At 39.8% G+C, this 18,103-nt stretch overlaps 1 protein-coding gene across 1 annotated transcript in view; it reads left to right on the forward strand.

The window, feature by feature from the left end:
• CAPRIN2 (caprin family member 2) overlaps nucleotides 1-18,103 on the forward strand; it is a 36,258-nt gene that overhangs the window by 7,252 nt on the left and 10,903 nt on the right. Inside the window, exons 4-13 of the mRNA XM_081128542.1 lie at nucleotides 510-596; nucleotides 3,164-3,402; nucleotides 5,101-5,183; nucleotides 7,213-7,380; nucleotides 8,398-8,441; nucleotides 9,374-10,048; nucleotides 12,378-12,500; nucleotides 13,612-13,693; nucleotides 14,754-14,809; nucleotides 17,032-17,136. Coding sequence (XP_080984668.1) covers nucleotides 510-596; nucleotides 3,164-3,402; nucleotides 5,101-5,183; nucleotides 7,213-7,380; nucleotides 8,398-8,441; nucleotides 9,374-10,048; nucleotides 12,378-12,500; nucleotides 13,612-13,693; nucleotides 14,754-14,809; nucleotides 17,032-17,136 — 1,662 coding nt within the window. The remainder of the gene's footprint in view (nucleotides 1-509; nucleotides 597-3,163; nucleotides 3,403-5,100; nucleotides 5,184-7,212; nucleotides 7,381-8,397; nucleotides 8,442-9,373; nucleotides 10,049-12,377; nucleotides 12,501-13,611; nucleotides 13,694-14,753; nucleotides 14,810-17,031; nucleotides 17,137-18,103) is intronic.

Below are 18,103 nucleotides of genomic sequence, written 5' to 3' on the forward strand. Positions count from 1 at the left end.
CGCCCGGCCGGGACATCTGTGAAATCTTAAAAAACAACAAAAAAAGTCCCTTTAAATTTACAATATTTCTTTTACAATCTTGCTTAATTTTGTTTGTTATAGGTAATTGTTTGCAAATCTCTTCTACCATAGTATAAATTTCTTGAAGTTGCTTATTAACTGTGTTACCCGCATTTTGTTACTTGTGTAATATATTTGAGTAGTAAATGAATATTGACAGAAGTCCTATTGGCTCAGTGCTCTTAAAACCCATAGGTTTCTCTGACTTTAGCCTTTATAGATGGGGACTCAGCCCTGTTATTATCATTATTGTTATGATGATAACATAAAATTTGAATTTTTAAATTTAAGTTTATATAACACCTAAATACTCTTTCTACTTTTTTGATTAAATGTTGTAAATGGCTAGTTCATAATGTCTTAAATCTCTCATGTTTTTAGGGAACGCTTATTTTGACATTTATGCTTAGACGTTCACAGAATTGGTGTGCTCTTCTCGTGTTTGGCAGGAAGCAGTGGAGAAGTATGAAGAAGTGTTACATAACTTAGAATTCGCCAAGGAGCTTCAGAAAACCTTTTCAGGACTGAGCCAAGATGTGAGTATGTTTTCCATGCTTTTCCTAAATCCTGTTCCACCACTGACCTTGAAGAAAATGTCAGTATCTAATGATGGTCTCTGGTTACCATCCAATCCCTGTTGACATTTTCCTGTGGCTGGGGGTTGAGGAGAGCTACTCCAGAACTAGTGTTTTCAGATTTCCCGAGCCTCGAGAAAACATAAATGACATCTGAATATGAGGCATTGTGAATAAAGTATTAGTTACCTCACACTGAGAAAGGACTAAAAGCTGTTTTTATGGATACATTTATTAAAGATATTTTAGGATATAGGCCTGTAAATTTATATACTATGTAGGCTTCTAAGTTTAGCATTATTTAGTGTATTAGGAAACATAGACTCTTCTTGAGACTGTGGCAGTTATTACCAGGAAAACTTATGATTCATGTTAGAGTTAGTCTGGTCTCACTTGTTAGGTTCTCTGTGTTGGCAATTCAGACTTTTATCTCTGACAAATTGAATCGGTAATTAATGTCATGTCTTAAGCATTCATTGATGAAGGATTCTTCACTGTTTTAGAAACTTAGTTAGAAAGATCATTTTCTAACTATTAAAATTTTTTTGTAAATTTCTGGGTTGGGCAGGATGCCTCATAAGACAGTCCCGCCCTGGCCAGTTTGGCTCCGTGGTTAGAGCGTCGGCCCGAGGACTGAAGGGCCCCAGGTTCGATTCCGGCCAAGGGCCCGTACCTTGGTTGCAGGCTCCATCCCTGCACGGGTCGGGGCGTGTGTGGGAGGCAGCCAATCTATGTGTCTTTCCACATCAATGTTTCTCTCTCTCTCTCTCTCTTATATTCTCTCTGAAAAGCAGCATGCTTTTTCACATGGTACTCGATTGATTCAGCAAATGTATGAAGTCCCGGCATGTGCTGGGCACCAGTGATAATGTTGGTGAACATCATGGAGTTGAAGCCCAAGGGGAGGGGTGCAGAGAAATAAAAAGATAACCATTTAATGTAATAGATACTCTGATGGGGAAGTCCAGGGTGGCAGGAGCCCATAAGAACACCTGAGAGAGCCGAGGTGATCGTGACCCAGTCCTGAAGGTGCCCGCAGCATCGCCGCCTTTCCCTTTGCCATCAGGAGACTGTGTTGAGAGGGTCCCACTCCTTGGGTAGCTGGACTTGCCATCTCTGTACGTTTTCCTCCTCTCAAGCAGAAACTGAGAATCCTGTAGTAGTTTTGGTTCAGTGTCATTGCTGTAAGTCCGTATTGAAGTCTTGGAAAAGGTTTTCTGAGCCTTTGCCATCCTGAAGAAAATACCTTCCCCACATTACCCCCAACCAGCCTGTTCCTCATTCTCAAAGTTTTATCTCTTGCCCCTGATAGTAGCATGAGTCAAATTTATTAAGTTGCTTTCATACCCTCTAGAAAGGAATTAATAATTCCACAAGGAATCTTTTTCCTGAGGTTCCCCCCTCAATCTTCGTTAGTGTTCATGAACATACGTAACTCTCTTGTAGAGTTTTAAATACTGATGTTGTATCAAAGCAGTGTAACCCACCCATAGGAAAAATCTTTGATTTTTTTTGTTTTGGTCTCCTAGTCTTTATACCTTGGGAAATATTCAATATGAAGGAAACATTATCATCAGGAAAACAACTATGGGAAGAAAAGAACTTTTAGGTTTCTTAGTGGAAATAGATAGTACTTTTTATTGGCTTTTTGAAAGAATGGGAAGCCACTTCTGGGACCCACGGGTCGTGTCAGACTTTAAGGTGTTACAGTTCTGAGCTTTAGAGTAGACACTAATTTTCCATATGTGTTTTGCCCGCTAAATATTGGAAGATACAGCTCCACTCGGATTGACACACAATTATGAAAATATCTCTTAACTTTACTTTTAAAACAAACCTGTTTGCTGTGGCTGTTTTTTGGCATTACATTTGCAAGACATTTCTCTTTGGTTTTTAGTTCCTTGTGCTTTAGCCAGTCGTCTTTGGTTGGTTGAAAACTGACCATTATAGTTTAAATATTCTTCTTCTGGAATACAAGATTTAAAAAAACCCAAAACAGAGTGAAGCATTTTTCTTAAAATATTTGCTCTAAAAAGGCTTGATATACATAAATATGGAAAAGTAAAACCTTGGGATTAATATGGAATCAATGGTAGGTGCTTTGCTTCTCACCGCGGTGATATTAGAGGTACTAGATACGGCCTGGAGTTGGGAGTCAGGTATTTGGACTCTCTGGGCTCTGGCCACCTGAGACAAACCAGCTTATTACTTAGTGATTTCTTTAGTTGAAGAAGGAAGCAGGGTGAAGTGAATGTATCAGTTTTACAGTCAGTGTTACACACAGAAGTGGGCAGGCGTAGGTTTACAGTTGTAATACAAATATTACATTGTAATGATACAATAATTACTAAATAATAACACAAGGATAAACTGTGTGTTCTGGGTGCTCACAGCTGCAAACCTACTTTTTCCCACCCTGTATATGAGATTTATCTTCTCAGCTCTTTGGGATTAGACTTACTTAGGTGACAGTTGCTCCTACGCAGTGGTGGAGAGTTGTCAGCTTTAATGAGCATTTGTTTTAACAGCTACTTAAAGCTCAGAAGAAGGCCCAGAGAAGGGAGCACATGCTGAAACTTGAGGCGGAGAAGAAAAAGCTTTGCACAATTCTCCAAGTTCAGTACGTATTACAGAACTTGACACAGGAGCATGTGCAGAGGGACCTGAAGGAGGGCTTGAATGGTGCAGTGTATTTGCCTTTAAAAGAACTCGACTACCTCATTAAATTTTCCAAACTGACCTGCCCAGAAAGAAATGAAAGTCTGAGGTAAGCTGATGAAAATATTGTTCTGAAATAGAACACACAACACTTTAGTCTAGCTTATGTAAATGTAAATGTGTATAGATAATAATTAAGAAAACACTAATTGGATTCAACTTGGGAAATGTGGGCCTGCCTGGAATCTGACAGGGTTGATAGAGTATCTAGGAGCAAAGTGACTTTGGATGACCTTGGTATCATACTTCCTTATTGTAACACTGATTAAAAAAATAATGTCTGATCATCATGTTTTAATCTTATGCCAGGATTAACCATAATACTAATTACATATATTCTTAAAATTTGTTTTTGTGATTATCTCAGGCTGTGGTATTACCTGAGAGTCTTGGCCTTTTTACTGCTGTACTTAAGTGGAGGAAAGTAAAATTTAACTTGGCCAGTATATTAAAATTTTAAAGGGAAAATTATTTGGTGTTCTTGTGCTATGAATAAATACTGAGAAACAAACCTGATAATTTAAAATACAAAACCAGCAAATTATGGCTCTCCCTTCTGGCAGCATGCCCTCCCCCTCCCCCCTCCCCCCTCTTCCCCTCCCCCCCAGGTGCCCTACCATCGGCTTCCTCACTTCCAAGCTCCAAGGCCCTTCCTGTGCCTCTATAACTTGTTTCCTCCTAGGAATTACTTCTTCCACCTCTGTGATTTACTGAATAAATGTTTTCTTGCCAACAAACAAACAAACCCAGCAACTCGAGGCTGCTCAGTTCCCCCCTACAGTTATCCATTTTCTGTTCTTGCTTTGATGGAATAAATTAGCTAGTGAACAGCTCTCTACGATTTTGCTTTGTTAGATACAGGTTATTCCAATGGTGTATCTGTTAGCCGTGCTAAAGCAGAGTTAGATTACAATTGTTACTGGAAATCAGGCTTGTACCAGGAAGAAACCTAATAAAACACCTACAAACAGTCATATATATATATATATTTTTTATCTTCACCCTAGGATATTTTTTCCATTGCTTTTCAGAGAGTAGAAAGGGGGGGAGGAGAGAGAGAGAGAAACATCAATGTGAGAGAGGCACATCGATTGGTTGCCTCCCGCATGTGCCCTGACCGAGGCCCGGGATCGAGCCTGCAACCAAGGTACGTGCCCTTGGTCAGAATTGAACCCAGGACCCTTCAGTCCACGGGCCGACGCTCTAACCACTGAGCCAAACCGGCCCGGGCCACATCTCTATTTTTTATTGTGTTCTGATGGCCTCCTCTGCCGTCACCCACGTGGCGCCTGCCTCCTCCTGCCTCACTTTGGTGCATGCAGGGGACGCAGCTTGCTTGCAGACGTGGAATGTAAGTGACCATATCTGAAAAACAAGCTGCGATCTTAAAGTTACACGCAGCCCCCCACATTTCCACGCCACCGTCCTTTCACTTAGGATGCTCGGTAACAAGTGCTACGGCATGGACAGCTTTCCGCTCTTTTTGGTCTGTTCCTTATTAACTGTATTTGGTAAAACAAAATCTTAATTTTGGTGGTTTTGAGGAAAAGTGCTTAGAGGTGAAATTCATAAATGGGCAGTTAATCGTCTTCTATAAAGTTTCAATCTCCCATTTTCAAAGAGTAAAAGGATAAAGCTCATGTTGAATGTCTTGACTGTTTGTGGGCTGGTCGTGTAGATTTGCTGCTCCACGTATACATGTATGTACCTCTAAAGCCGCTGTGTCTGCTGCTGCTTTCCTTGTCAGTGTTGAAGACCAGATGGAGCAGTCCTGCTTGTACTTTTGGGACCTTTTGGAAGGTAGTGAGAAAGCAGTGGTAGGAACGACATGTGAGTGTTCTCTACTCTGGACCTACGCAGTAAATACTGAACTTTCTGTCTAGAAGTTTAGAATGATATTGGGGGCCGAAGCTCTGCCAGTCCATCAGAACCGACATGTCTGACCACACTGCGTCCATCGGGAGGGTGATCTCCCTGCTAGTGCTCTTAAAAGCAGCCGTGGTGTAACTGCACTCATCACACTGCAACCAGGGGGAGCTTTGAAGCGGGAAGTCACTGGGATTGGGGAACAAGAGCTAAGGTCTGGTGCTAGCTTTGACGTTGGCTTGACCATTTTGGGGTTCAGTTCTCTATTCTGCATAGTCGTACCTGTTCTATTTCAGAATCTTAAATCTACACATTGTTTATATCAAGGCCTGTCTACCGGGTCTGCCTAAGAAAATATGAACGGTTTGGCTACATTGTCTACTGGAGCATTGTCGTCTATTGATCCGGAAATGAGCTGGAGAGAAAGAGTTTCTTTTGGCTTCCTACCTAGACCTTGGCCCAGTGCTCAAGTAGAAATGGCCAGACATGAAGTCCATAGTTTTGTGTACTAGCCTAAGATAATGCAAACTCATTAGAAGCTAGTAAACATTTTTGTTAATAGTGATTGCTTCCTTTTAAAAAATACTCTCTATAACTGTGACGAAATTTCTAAGTCCTTTCAAGTTTCAATCACAGAAATTTATTTCTTGGTTAGAATGCACAGTGTTACAACTACTTTGGAAAATAGTTTGTGTGTTTTTTAAAAAAATAAAATTAAGTGAACACTTACTATATAACCAAACAATTATACTTCTAGTACCTGAGAGAACTGAAAGCATATGTTCTTATAAGTATTTATACATGAATGTTCATACCAGCTCTATTCATAATAGCTCCAAACTGCACACAGCCCAGATGTACATCACCTGAAAATTGATAAACAAAAGGTGGTCTATCCTTGCAGTGGAATATACTCAGCAATTAAAAAAGGAATGAAGTTTTCATACCTGCAACAACATGGGTGAATTTCAAAATAATGGTGCTGAGTGAAAGAAGCCAGACAAAAAATAAGTATACATGTTGTATGATTCCATTTATATGAAATTCTAGAAAAGACATAACTAGAATGATAGCAGGTCAGCAGTTGCCAGGGAGTTTGGGGAGGGGATTGATTACAAAAGGGACATGAAAGAACGTTTTGAGTTGATGAAAATGTTCTATGTCATCATTCTGGTGGAAGTAACACGACTAGACTGTGCACTTAAAATGGGTGAATTTTGTTTGTAAATTACATCTCAAAGTTGATTTTCTTAAAAAAAAAAAAAAGACAAAAATCTATGCCATAGTACACCTGTGAAAGGATTAATAGACACAAATCAAATATGGGAACTCTGCTTAGTTTGGGAATCATGTTTTTAGTGGATATTAAAAATGAAACAGACTAAGACCTATTTATGGTGTAGTGACTTTAACATCATTTTAAGATTGTTTTTCTTGATCATCAAAGGGAGATGTGCTAGGAGTGACATAAAGCATAACTCAAAAGTAAAGTCTTAATAATGGAGTTTTGTAGTTTAAAAATCCCTTAGAGATGGTCCCAGATCGGCTTTCCTAATGGCTCTATGTTTGAGGAGCTTTTACTTCTCTAAAGCCCTAGTTACTTGGGGACGACAGATTGCTAGTTGTGATGTCTTGGGAGCAGATGGGAGAAATGCCTTTTCCTTAAGCTCAGGAAATAAATGTGTGCCTCTGCAACATACTTGAGTCTTTGATAAGGATTTCTGATTTTTAGTCATTTTTCAAATAGTGGAAATGGAGACCCAGAGAAACTTACGTGACTTGCTAAACTTTGGGATTCTGATCTTTAAAATTTATATTGATTCAGCCTGACATAAAGATGGACTGCATCTTTACTTTTCAGGTACTGACCAGTTCTTTGAATCCCCTCAAATGTAGAATGTTGTGATGACACTATAATTAGGATAAAATTATATTAGGATTTCTTTTCCAAATAATTTTCCATGATAACTGAGTCTTAATCACTCTTTCTTAGACAAACATATGAAAGATCTACTGTCTAAATTGCTGAACTCAGGCTATTTTGAAAGTATCCCAGTTCCAAAAAAAACTCAGGAAAAAGAAGTATCAGTGGAGGAAGAAATGCTAATGAAATCAGAGAAGAAAAAACAATTATTGAAGACTGAATCTGTCAAAGAGTCAGGTTTGTGTGCTCTGTGAAATTCTTTAAGTGGTTGCATTTTTAACACCTCAAATGAGTCAAATTATTGTGAAATGATTGCCTTATTTTAACTTGTTAGTGTCTACGTGTACGGAAATCTTTACTTGCTATAGGATAAGCCTCGACTTAGGAAACATCTCTAGGCTTTATCACCACAATTTACCTTCTATTAAGAGTGAACCTTAATGGAAACATTAGGTTACACTTTGTTACAAGAGAGTACGGTCCACTGTTAAGATGAGACATTTATGGACTTTGAAACTCTTTGTTAAGCTATTTAGTAGGATAATTCCATTTGAAATTATTTAAAATGTAAGTTATAGTAGAATCCAGTACTGCAGTAGAACAAGAGTGTAAATAACCTAAGGTTAACATTACCGATTCAGGAAAAAGTTGACAAAATAAATATAATATTTCCAGTAAAGGAGAGATACTCTTCAAAATTCCACTTTTGGGGGGAAGAAATACTGAGTAGATGACACTTTTGCTTTTGTTTGTGGAAGCTGGATTTATTTACGAACATTACTTCTAAGGAGGTGGTCCAGGCAGGGTTGCGGAAGCCACTTCCTCTTGGTTCTTAATACTCAATCCAGAGCTTCTGTATCTTTGCTCCCTTGCTCTCCTCCCAACCTTAAACCGGCTGGTAGGAGGCCTTTAAGGGCTATATTTCAAGCCGAGATGACTAATTTTTACCCCATGTAATTCCAACGTGAAAGAGGCTTTGTGGGTCAGAGGAGGTAGTCTTAGTTTTAATTATAAGTCAGTTTTTAACTGTAACTTGACTTGGAAAAGGATCTTATATGAGGAGAGCTGTTAGCTTCAGCTACCCTCAGACCACACGCTTTTGATCAGCAATATACTGATAGCGAATATACTGAATTTTACTATCCTATTTCTATAACTCCTCTGAAATATGTTGCTTAGAATGAATTAGCTGTAATCAGTCTGAAAACTTACAGTTTACCTAGTATTTATTCAATATTTCTTTTATCTTTCCAGAATCTCTTATGGAATTTACACAGCCAGAGATACACCCGCAAGAGGTAAGGTCCTGAGAGGTAATTTGCTGATTTGGTTCTGGAGCCTTCGGGTAGGGTTGTGGTCGGGAATTCCTGCCCCGGAGCTGGACCGCGTACTCCTGAATCCTGGCTCTGCCCCTTACTAGCTCAGTGACTTCGGGCAGGTACCTGTGTCTGTGATCCTCATGCCCAAGGTGGGGGGAATGGGGATGCCCGCCTCGTGCCATTCTGAGGGTTAAAGGACTCAGCTTAACTTCTGAATTACTTAGACTTTGGCCTGGCACACAATAGCTGCTTATGTTAGCTGTTACTGTTGTATTTGGCCTTGTGTTAGAATTTAAAAATGGGTAGAATCTTGCTCGCTCCAAAATTTACTCAGGTTGGTAACAGAGGAGGGTATTTGTTCTTTTTGAAGTGACATTGAAATTCACAGAAGCTGAAAAGCATGGGAGAGGCAAAATTCAAAGTATTGATTGATTGGTATATAATGGAAATGAAAGTCTGGGAATCCAGGAAAGCTGGGCTTACGTTAAACAGTCTGACTGTGTTGTTGGACTGGCCTCTGCCTTAATGTTTCAGGGTGCCAGGTGCGTAGTGAGAAATGCAAACTTGGATACTTTTGAAGTAGCGATCTGTATCCGAGTCGCCTAAGACTGCTGAGAACTGCAGGTCATGGTGCCACGTTTACCTGATTGAGGCTCTTTTATCGAGGTTATTCGACTCTGCCAGTCAAGTACAGATCGCCACGTATCAAATACCAGAGTCTGTATTTCTGTTCATTGAGGGGAAAGGAATGGACAAAAATGTAGGACAGTCTTTGCAAGTAGAATCAAGACGGAAGTTCCCTGTTAGCACGTGGTTCACCAGTGGACAGAGGAGTGCTAAGAGAGCTCCCTTATTCCCCTCCAGGTCTTCTATATATTTGGTGCCTCAGCACATTTTTTCCTCTGGTCTAGTTTCTTAACAGACGCTACATAGCAGAAGTAGATTATTCAAGCAAACAGCGTGACGTGCAGTCTTGGGAAGCAGATTATGCTAGAAAACCAAACCTCCCGAAGTGCTGGGAGATGCTCACCGAGCCAGATGGCGAGGAGGGGAAACAGGACTCCTTCGAGTCCTGGGAGTCTTCCATTAAGCTCCAGGAGCTGGCAAAGCCTGCGGTTTCCTCAGAACACAGGGAACAAGAGATGGCGAAGCTCAGGGCCGCTCTGCAGGAAGAGAAGCCGCAGGACGTCCCCAAAGCCAAGCTAGCTCCTAGCCAGTGGAAGCCAGAGACGCCTAAATCCAAAGCAGGGTACGTTTCCGAGGAACAGAAGAAGCCGGAGACACCAAAGCCTTGGCCAGTGCAGCTGCAGAAAGAGCAGGAGCCAAAGAAGCAAACCGCAAAGTCCTGGGCCCCTTCTCTGCAGGGCGAGCAGGACCTCAGCAAGCCGTGGGCCGCTCCCCTGCGTGAAGAGCCGGGCTCGGGACAGCCGGACACTCCCGCGTCCTGGGGAGACGATGCTGAGGGTGAGAAGCCCCCTTCAGCACCACGGTCACCGAGTTCCCCCGAGCCCTGGGGCGCGGCTGCAGGGAGCCTCGCACCCAGCCACCGGCTCCTGCCCGGGAAGTTTAACGCGGACCCCAAAGATGTGAGTCGCTCTCTCTCGGTCTGCTTCTGGCTGTGTAGACATAAATAAGGACTTGTGGTCGCGATAACCTTTTGGTTTTCTTTAAAAAAAAAAAAAATTAACCAAACCCATGTTCAATGAATGTATACAGTACTTCACTTAAACTATTTCATGTGTAATTTATGGTTTTCCCTTGAAAATTGGAAGTAGACCTAGTCCGTTGAGCCTAACCTGAGATGAAATTTCCACAGTGAAAAAAATACCGTTTTAATGCCCCAAATGAAATGACGTGATATGACATCAAAATAGTGGATAGTTGAGACAAGATGACTGTGTAAACAAGTGAGAACTGGAGATGCATGTCACGGGTGAGAGCCTTGTTGTTAGATGGTATGTCACCGGGTGTCTTCCACCTGGCACATGGGCGACCTTTTCCCACAGAAGTTACACTTTTCTGTGTTCTCTCGCTTCTCTCTCTCTCTCATTTGCAGTCCCTCAGATTAGCCTGTTCTCTTTGAAGAAGGGACACGGTGGTTGCAGATATCCCAGTCATTGGGGACCCATCTGAGTTAATTTCCATTCGTTTCATCATAAGAATTTTCTTGAGGTGGAAACCATGGACATTAAATATTCTTGAATTAGGTTTTGGAGGGTGAGATTTAGTTCAGATAGAAGGCCTCATTCTATTCACGATAATTCATCTATTTCAGGAAGAGAAGAGGGCTTGCAGTGAATAATCCTTGGATACAGTGCTAGTGTTTTATTTTTATTAAATTGTAATTTATGTACCTCTATTTGAATGCAAGCTTGGTGCACCTTGTGTGCTGAGGCGCGTGAACCTTCTACCCGCCCGCAGTGCTCTTCATCTCTAGCAGTGTGCCTCGCACGTCTGTGCCATAGTAGCCAAAAGTTTTCTGAGAACTCTCTTGTCCTCTTAACAGTGTGGACAGCATTTTGCTTGGGGAAATCAGAGCGTTGCATTTTATAAATATACTTTTACCTCCGTTCTACCTGAGAGGAGAGTTTTAGAATTACTTGTCTCCTTTTGTTCTCCTTTCTTCCTATTTTCTTCAAGTGCTAATACTAATTTTAGCTTCTTCCTGACCCTGCAGAAAATGGGTAGCATTACTTCATTAACCAGATGCCACACACAGTAATTGTAACATGTCAACCATTTTGAGAAACTGATGTTTAAAAACTCAGTTTTATACCTCAGTAAAGCTGTTCCCCCCCCCCCCAATAAAGCTGTTTAAAAAAGCCCAACTTAAAATTCCGCCGGGTAGAGCAGTGCTGAGCCTTTACGATACCACAGTATTGATGCCATGCCATTTGCTGAACAATTTAAAATCAGGGGTGTTCCATTGGAAAGGTCAGAACTCATTTAATTTGCTTTTATGGCACCGACAGCATTATACTGAAATTGCAAGGTCTTTCGGTGACTGAGAGGACACTGTGTACAGTCCGGGCTTCGTCTGTCTGTCTTGCGATCTCAGCTGTCTAGGACATGACCAAGTGCAGTCAAGGGCAAAACAGGCTTCAGAGACAAAAGACGAGATAACGTGAATTTAAGCACTAACGCTCATCCTTTTCTCCTAAGAGAGCTTTTCATTTATTCACTTAGGGTCTATTAACTCTTGTTTTATGCGATGCTTTGATAAATTTAGCGGTGTGACTTCCGAGTAAATGAAACGTTGACGAGATGCCGGTAGGGAGGCGGGCTGAGAGCTGGACGCAGTGACTGTAGGCATCCGGTCTAACTCCGGGTGTGCGGCCCCCGAAGCGGGGGAGCCCGAGGGCTGCCCACCCTACGAGCACCAGGAGCCCTTCACAGTATGCGTACTTTCCAACAAGATATAATAGTGCATTTCCCCAGTTCTGGGATATATATGTCTTCATTTTTTACATCTTAATGTTTCTGAAATCAGATACATCTTAAAAATGGGATGCGTATTTAAGGGGGTAGTAGTAACTTTTTCCATAGGGAAAAAATAAATCATTGGTGTGTCTTATAGTCAGTGGCATCTTATCCTAGCAGACGTACACTAACCGGAGCCCATGATGAGAGAACTTCCTGCCAAGGAAGTCCTTTATTTTGGGACTTCTCTTAAAAAATAGGATGTTTTAGAGAGATTCCCATTAAAGTTATTCCGAAGGTGGAAAAAGTGTTTAAAGGTTGATTAAACTATTTAGAAAATGCATTTATGTGGAAATTCTTTACCTGAGATAAATCTGATAAATGAGCATTGCTGTATGTTTTGATTTCATTTAGATGTCATGATAGGCTAAGATTCCTGAATTAGGCTGTTGAATTTGAATTTTACTCTTCACACATTGTGGGCTTGTCTCGTAGGTGCCTGAGCCTATGCATCAGCCTGTAGGTTCTTCCTCTACCCTTCCAAAGGATCCAGTGTTGAGGAAAGAAAAACTGCAGGATCTGATGACCCAGATTCAAGGAACCTGCCACTTTATGCAAGTATGAGTCATTATTGAATGAATCTTAAATGATATTCACGGGGCTGCTCGCTTCTGACCCGAGGCATAATGAAGTTAAGAGCACGCTCATCCAATGAGTGTGAATCCTGGCTCTGCCACTTCCTAGCTTGTAGAGTTTAGGCAAGTTACTTAACTCTCTGCCTCGGTTTCTTTTAAAATTAAGGATAATAGTTTCTATTCCTGTTTGTTGTAATAAAGTGAATTAAACACGTAAAAAGCTTAAAGTGCTCAAATACTAATACTGCTCTAGATCATCAGTAGTTTCCACTGAGATTGCGAGAACCTACTCTATACTTGGTATTCTGATAGGTAGGTGCCCTTGTGTAGAGAGAATCATAAGACATTCATTATCTTTAAGGAGTTTATATTCCAGTTGTGTAAGATTGTGAATTTGTGTTAAGTCAATAGTTAAATGTTAAATTGTGTCATACAGATTCTTAGAAAACTTCAGAATAGTGTGATATTACTGAGAGATGAAATAGACAAATAAGACGCCCTTGTGTAGTAAAAAGATCTTGAGCTTTGGAATTAGATATGTGTTTAAATCCCACTTCTACCAGTTTACCAGCTGTAGAATCTATGGCAGGTTATTTAGCTTCCTTTATTTGTAAAATGAAGGATTTGCTATCCCCTCATATTATCTGAAGATTTAACTAAAAGACTAAAATGATCACCACAAGTGTGTTGCTTCAGCGCTCAAAATGTTGGAAACATTTCTGGGAGAACCACGGTTGGCAGGTGGCAGAAGAGAAGGGCTTCTTATTATGAATGTATTTAATAGCATGAGCTAGTCTAGAGGTTGAGATAATGTAATCAGACCCTCTCATGGTTTGGGTCTGATAAACATGAGGGTTCAGTCTGTACTAGGATTAATGCCTTGGTTTAAGGAGTTTTCTTTTCCAAGGTAGGCCTTAGAATTTAACTCTTAATTTCTGCTTCTGCAAAGACTTAGGTTATTAACCTTTTGAGATAGTTATTAGCTAGGTTCCTCTAGCTAATAAGCTATGGACAAGATCATGAATAATTTAATAGTAATAGCTCTTAAATGAATAACCTTTGTTTCTATTCATTATTTAAAAACTTGGCTTTAGGAATCTATTCTGGATTTCGACAAACCTTCAAGTGCAATTCCATCGTCACAGCCGCCTTCAGCTACTCCAGGTAGCCCAGTAGGTGTGTAATCATTCTTAAGGCTCTGAACAAACAGCTGTAGGTCTAGCAATTATTTCTTTTACAAATAATTTTACTCTAGATATCTTAAGGGTTAAACTGTGTCTCTGTGTTAATTTATTCTAAGTGCATCCATATGTTGTCAGTTATATACAGGTAAATTACCATTAGAATAATAGTGTATTTAACTGACTTGTTTGCATTTTGAAGAAGGTCTCCAGATGGGTGAATGGAAATGCACAATAGCTGTTTTTGCAGTTTTTTATGTTCTTGGAATGAATTCTGACCAGAACTTGCTTGACTCCTTTCGACTTTATAAATCTAGCGTTGAGGATCCCAGGTCCTGACTATGAGTGAAATTACCTCAGTGATAATTACTGAGGAACATAGTAATTAATGACGGAGCCTAGATCTGAATCTGGTCTGGCGCTTCACACTTCAGGCCTTTTGCTCTACACCAGTTCATCTTGGGAGGGGTGATGTAATCAAAGACATAGTCCAGCTGTAGTAAGAAGTATACACCAGCTAGACGACACAGAAATTCCTGGGTGAAGTAAGGAATAACTAGAGGAATTAACAGAAGTGATGGACATGAACAAGAAGAAACCAAACAGAAACTATGTAACTAAAAAGTACATTTAGAAGTGTGATCAAAGAGGAAAAATACCTCGAGACAGATGACCCAGCTAAGATTTACTTTGAAACTTGAAACTTACATGTATGAATTAATTACTATCCATCATAGCTCAGATTTTATCTTTTACATTACTATTACCCGTTATTTTTAAAAGTCATATTTCTGTTCTTTTGGAGGCCTTGTGCTGCTTTACTCATTTAACCTTGAAATGTGTATCACAGATGGAGCTAGTATCCTGTTCTTCTGCAATCCTCTCAGACTCTGTAGGGCTCTAATAGAAAATTCATGATGGACTTGAGACCTACTTTTTTCAGCTACTGCTTTTTTTTCCTTTTTTGTAGAGTATGAACTTTAGTTTCCACCCAGTTGATATGCATAAACTTTTCTCCTCCCTCAGTGGTTTACTGTTGATTTCACTCTCTGCAGCATCTACAGAACAGAATCTATCCAGTCACAGTGATTTTCTTCAAGAGCCATTACAGGTAACTTCTCCAAATTAATCTTTCATTTACTCTTCTTTGCTATTCAGGGAAGAAACTCTTGCTTTGGCAAGAATAATCCAATGTAGTGATTCTAATATACATGTCTAGTTCTTAGATTAAGTACAACCAGTCCTCAAAAGATTCCCTAATGACCATGGGCGAGGCATAGATTATAATAGAGAAAGCTAGTTGACTTAGTAAGGAAAGAGCAAACCTGAGGATTTCAGAAGTACTATGTCTGTGAATCTTACTTTGCTACTGAGCTACCTAAGTAACTTAATGTATCAACATAGTAAAGGGTCTAAAGAAAGTAACTAATTTTTTAAAACTCGTGGTTAGCCAGTCTCCCTGTAACAAAATGTAACAAAGTAGATAACATTCTGAGGAACTGATTTTCACAGAACACACTTAGAGGTATGAAGGGACCACATCACTGAGATCTGTAAATGCCACATTGCATTTCTGTCAATGGTAAGTTCAAGGTTCACTAGTTTTCTGGTTATCTTTTTAAAAAATTTCCTCTGGATCCCTCTGAAAGCCGTATTGACCATTTTCTTGACAGTAGTTGCTTTGACAGTAGGTTAAATATTTTGACCAGGTGGGTCAATAGTTGTCTTCCTTCCCTTCCAGAAACTTCTGAGGAAATACCATTTGTTTACAGTTGTTTATATTTAGTTTGATAAGGTGTGGCTCAATTTTCAAAATGTGTTTGTTGAGCCAGGCATTTCACCCCAGTCAATGCTGCATCTAAAGAGCTCCATGTCATCTGTTCCAGCTGTTAGGGTTCTACATGAGGCTTTCAGTTGACTAATTTTTTTTTTTTTAAAGCCACTGGTCTGGTTTAGTAGTTCTGGTTTGTAACATTATATTTACTCATCAATACTTAAAATGACCTTCAGCTGGTGTACTTAAAGAGCAATAATTTGGAATCAAGAACTACCATAATTTCTAAATGACTACTAATGTAAAGAATGCCACTTCATCTTTTTTTGTTAAGTGAACCTTTTAACTAAAATTCAAGTCTTTTAAATTTTACTGTAAAGTGGCCTGAGTTGCCTTAACTTAGCATCTGGGGATCTTTCTGTGGCTGGAGATGCGTTACGTCCCCACGACAGCCAGTCCCGCTTGTTGAGGGCAGCTGTCTAGGAGAGGGTTAGAAGAAAGGTCTAGTTTTAGAAACTCTCCAGTCTCATAATAGTTCTAATATTTTGGTCAGATCTAAATTATACCTATTTATTTAGTTATATAAAATGTCCTAAAGGATATCAATATTTTTTCCCCTAAGGCCTTTTTCTTTGGTCCCCATCTCTTTCCCAAGAAGTGTTATATCATGAGGACCCCTTCTAGAAGGTCACTGAAGAAATGTAACTAGCTTGATATTGGCTACCATTAATTAGTTTTCAATTCACCCATTTTATTGCTTGGGCTTCTGAGAACCACATCGAAGTATTTACATAAAAGGAGTGGATTCACTGATACTTCAGGCCTTGTGACTGCTAGATTTTCATGGGCCGCTTTCCATTATATCCAGTACCTGTTGTACCATAGAATTCCCAGCCACTAGAATTCCTAGTTTTTTATTGGTTAGTTTCACAGCCTTCATTCCTATCTGCTTTTTCCCAACTTTTACTTTATTATTAGCTTAAATTTTTTTGTTAGAATTTTGATGCCATTGTGATTTATACAGAGCATATCCTTTCTATTTATATTTCTACCTACCTCTTTAAGCCCCTGAGAGCGCTCAGGGTAAAAGTGTAGTTGCTGTGCTGCCTGGCAGAGCTGCACCTAGAGTGTTAGATTTTCCCTGAGCTCATCTTCCAGTGAACTGCTGTTGAGGCCAGATTGAAAATCTAGCCCCAGGTTTCCAGGGCCAAGAACCTTGATAAGTGAAGATGGGACTAGATGTGTCCCTTTGGTGACCAGGCCTGGAAAGGCAGGGTAGCTGACTGCTTGGGTTTGAATCTCAGCTCTGCCACTTAATTTAGTGTGATCTTGGGTAAATTACTTAATCCTTCTTTGCTTCTGCCTGATTGTGAATAAAATGGGGATAGAAGTGCCTTCCTCACAGGCTTGCTGTTGGATTAAATGTGTGTTAAGTGCTTAGCACAGAGTCGGGCACTAGTGAGTGCTCAATAAGAGTAACGTGAGGAAGCCCAAGGCCCAAGAAATATAAAGTGAACAAAATGTGCCTTTTATAATGTTTTATGTCTTCCTGTGTCCAGGCTGCTGCTTCTCCAGTTACTTGTAGCTCAAATGCTTGCTTGGTTACTGCTGATCAGGCTTCTTCGGGATCTGAAGCAGAGTTTATGACCTCAGAGACTCCTGAGGTAATGTGAGACCAATTGTCTTGTCCTCTCTTCTGTCTTAAAGAGTAGCAGAACCAGCTTATTTTATGAATTACAGGCATGATCAGTTGAATGATTTAATATTTACACTGTACCAATGTGTTGCTTTCTGTAGATGTGGTCCTGGAATTCATACAGGTCATGTTATGGTGACTTTACTGTAAAGTAGACTTAATAGAGTCTTGCTTTATCAGATGCAATACATGTGTCCAAATTGCTAATGTCAAAAAAGATGAGAAGTTCTGGGTAGGATTAGGCCAAATTTCTCACTATTTTATATTGAAGAAATACTTAGAAGAAAAATCTTTTTATTCATATAGCTGTGAAGCCTCAGTAACTTTATAGTGGTACTGTTAGCACTTGCTCAATTGGAATGATTTACATTCTTTTTTTGGCTAATTCTGTCAAAAGCATTTTATAGCATTATATTTGTGCTTTCAATTCTAAAGTGATAGTTTTTGCTAATAACTTTAAGCAAATCCTTGAGATGTAGCAAGAAAGGATGATTTAAAAAAATTAATATAGCAATTCTTAGGTTTTATTGGGGGGGGTTAACTTATATGAGAATATGTATTCCTTATAGGATATAAGAAAATATAGATGGACATTAGTTTTTATGGTACAGACTTGGTCTAAATTGAAATTACTTGGTTGCTCATTTCAAGAAGAGGAAATATTTGCTACCAAGTGAGTCACAGCCGTCTGCTTCATAATCTGAGTGGGATTGAATTTTGGTATCTTTTTAAGCCTCTGGATTTATAATCTGTTAAATCAATGTTTCGCTTATCCCCTTAGATAAGAATTATTTAAATTAGATCAAGCTTGGTTCTCTTTCTCAGGCAGCTGACTTAGAAATCCAGCGATAATATTTTAAAATAGGGAAAAATCTACACCGACCCAGGAGCTAATCCCAGGTTTCTTTAAAGCCTGATTCTTCTGTATAAATTTG

The sequence above is a fragment of the Miniopterus schreibersii genome (assembly GCF_964146895.1).
Source record: "Miniopterus schreibersii genome assembly, chromosome: 2".
NCBI lineage: Eukaryota > Metazoa > Chordata > Mammalia > Chiroptera > Miniopteridae > Miniopterus > Miniopterus schreibersii.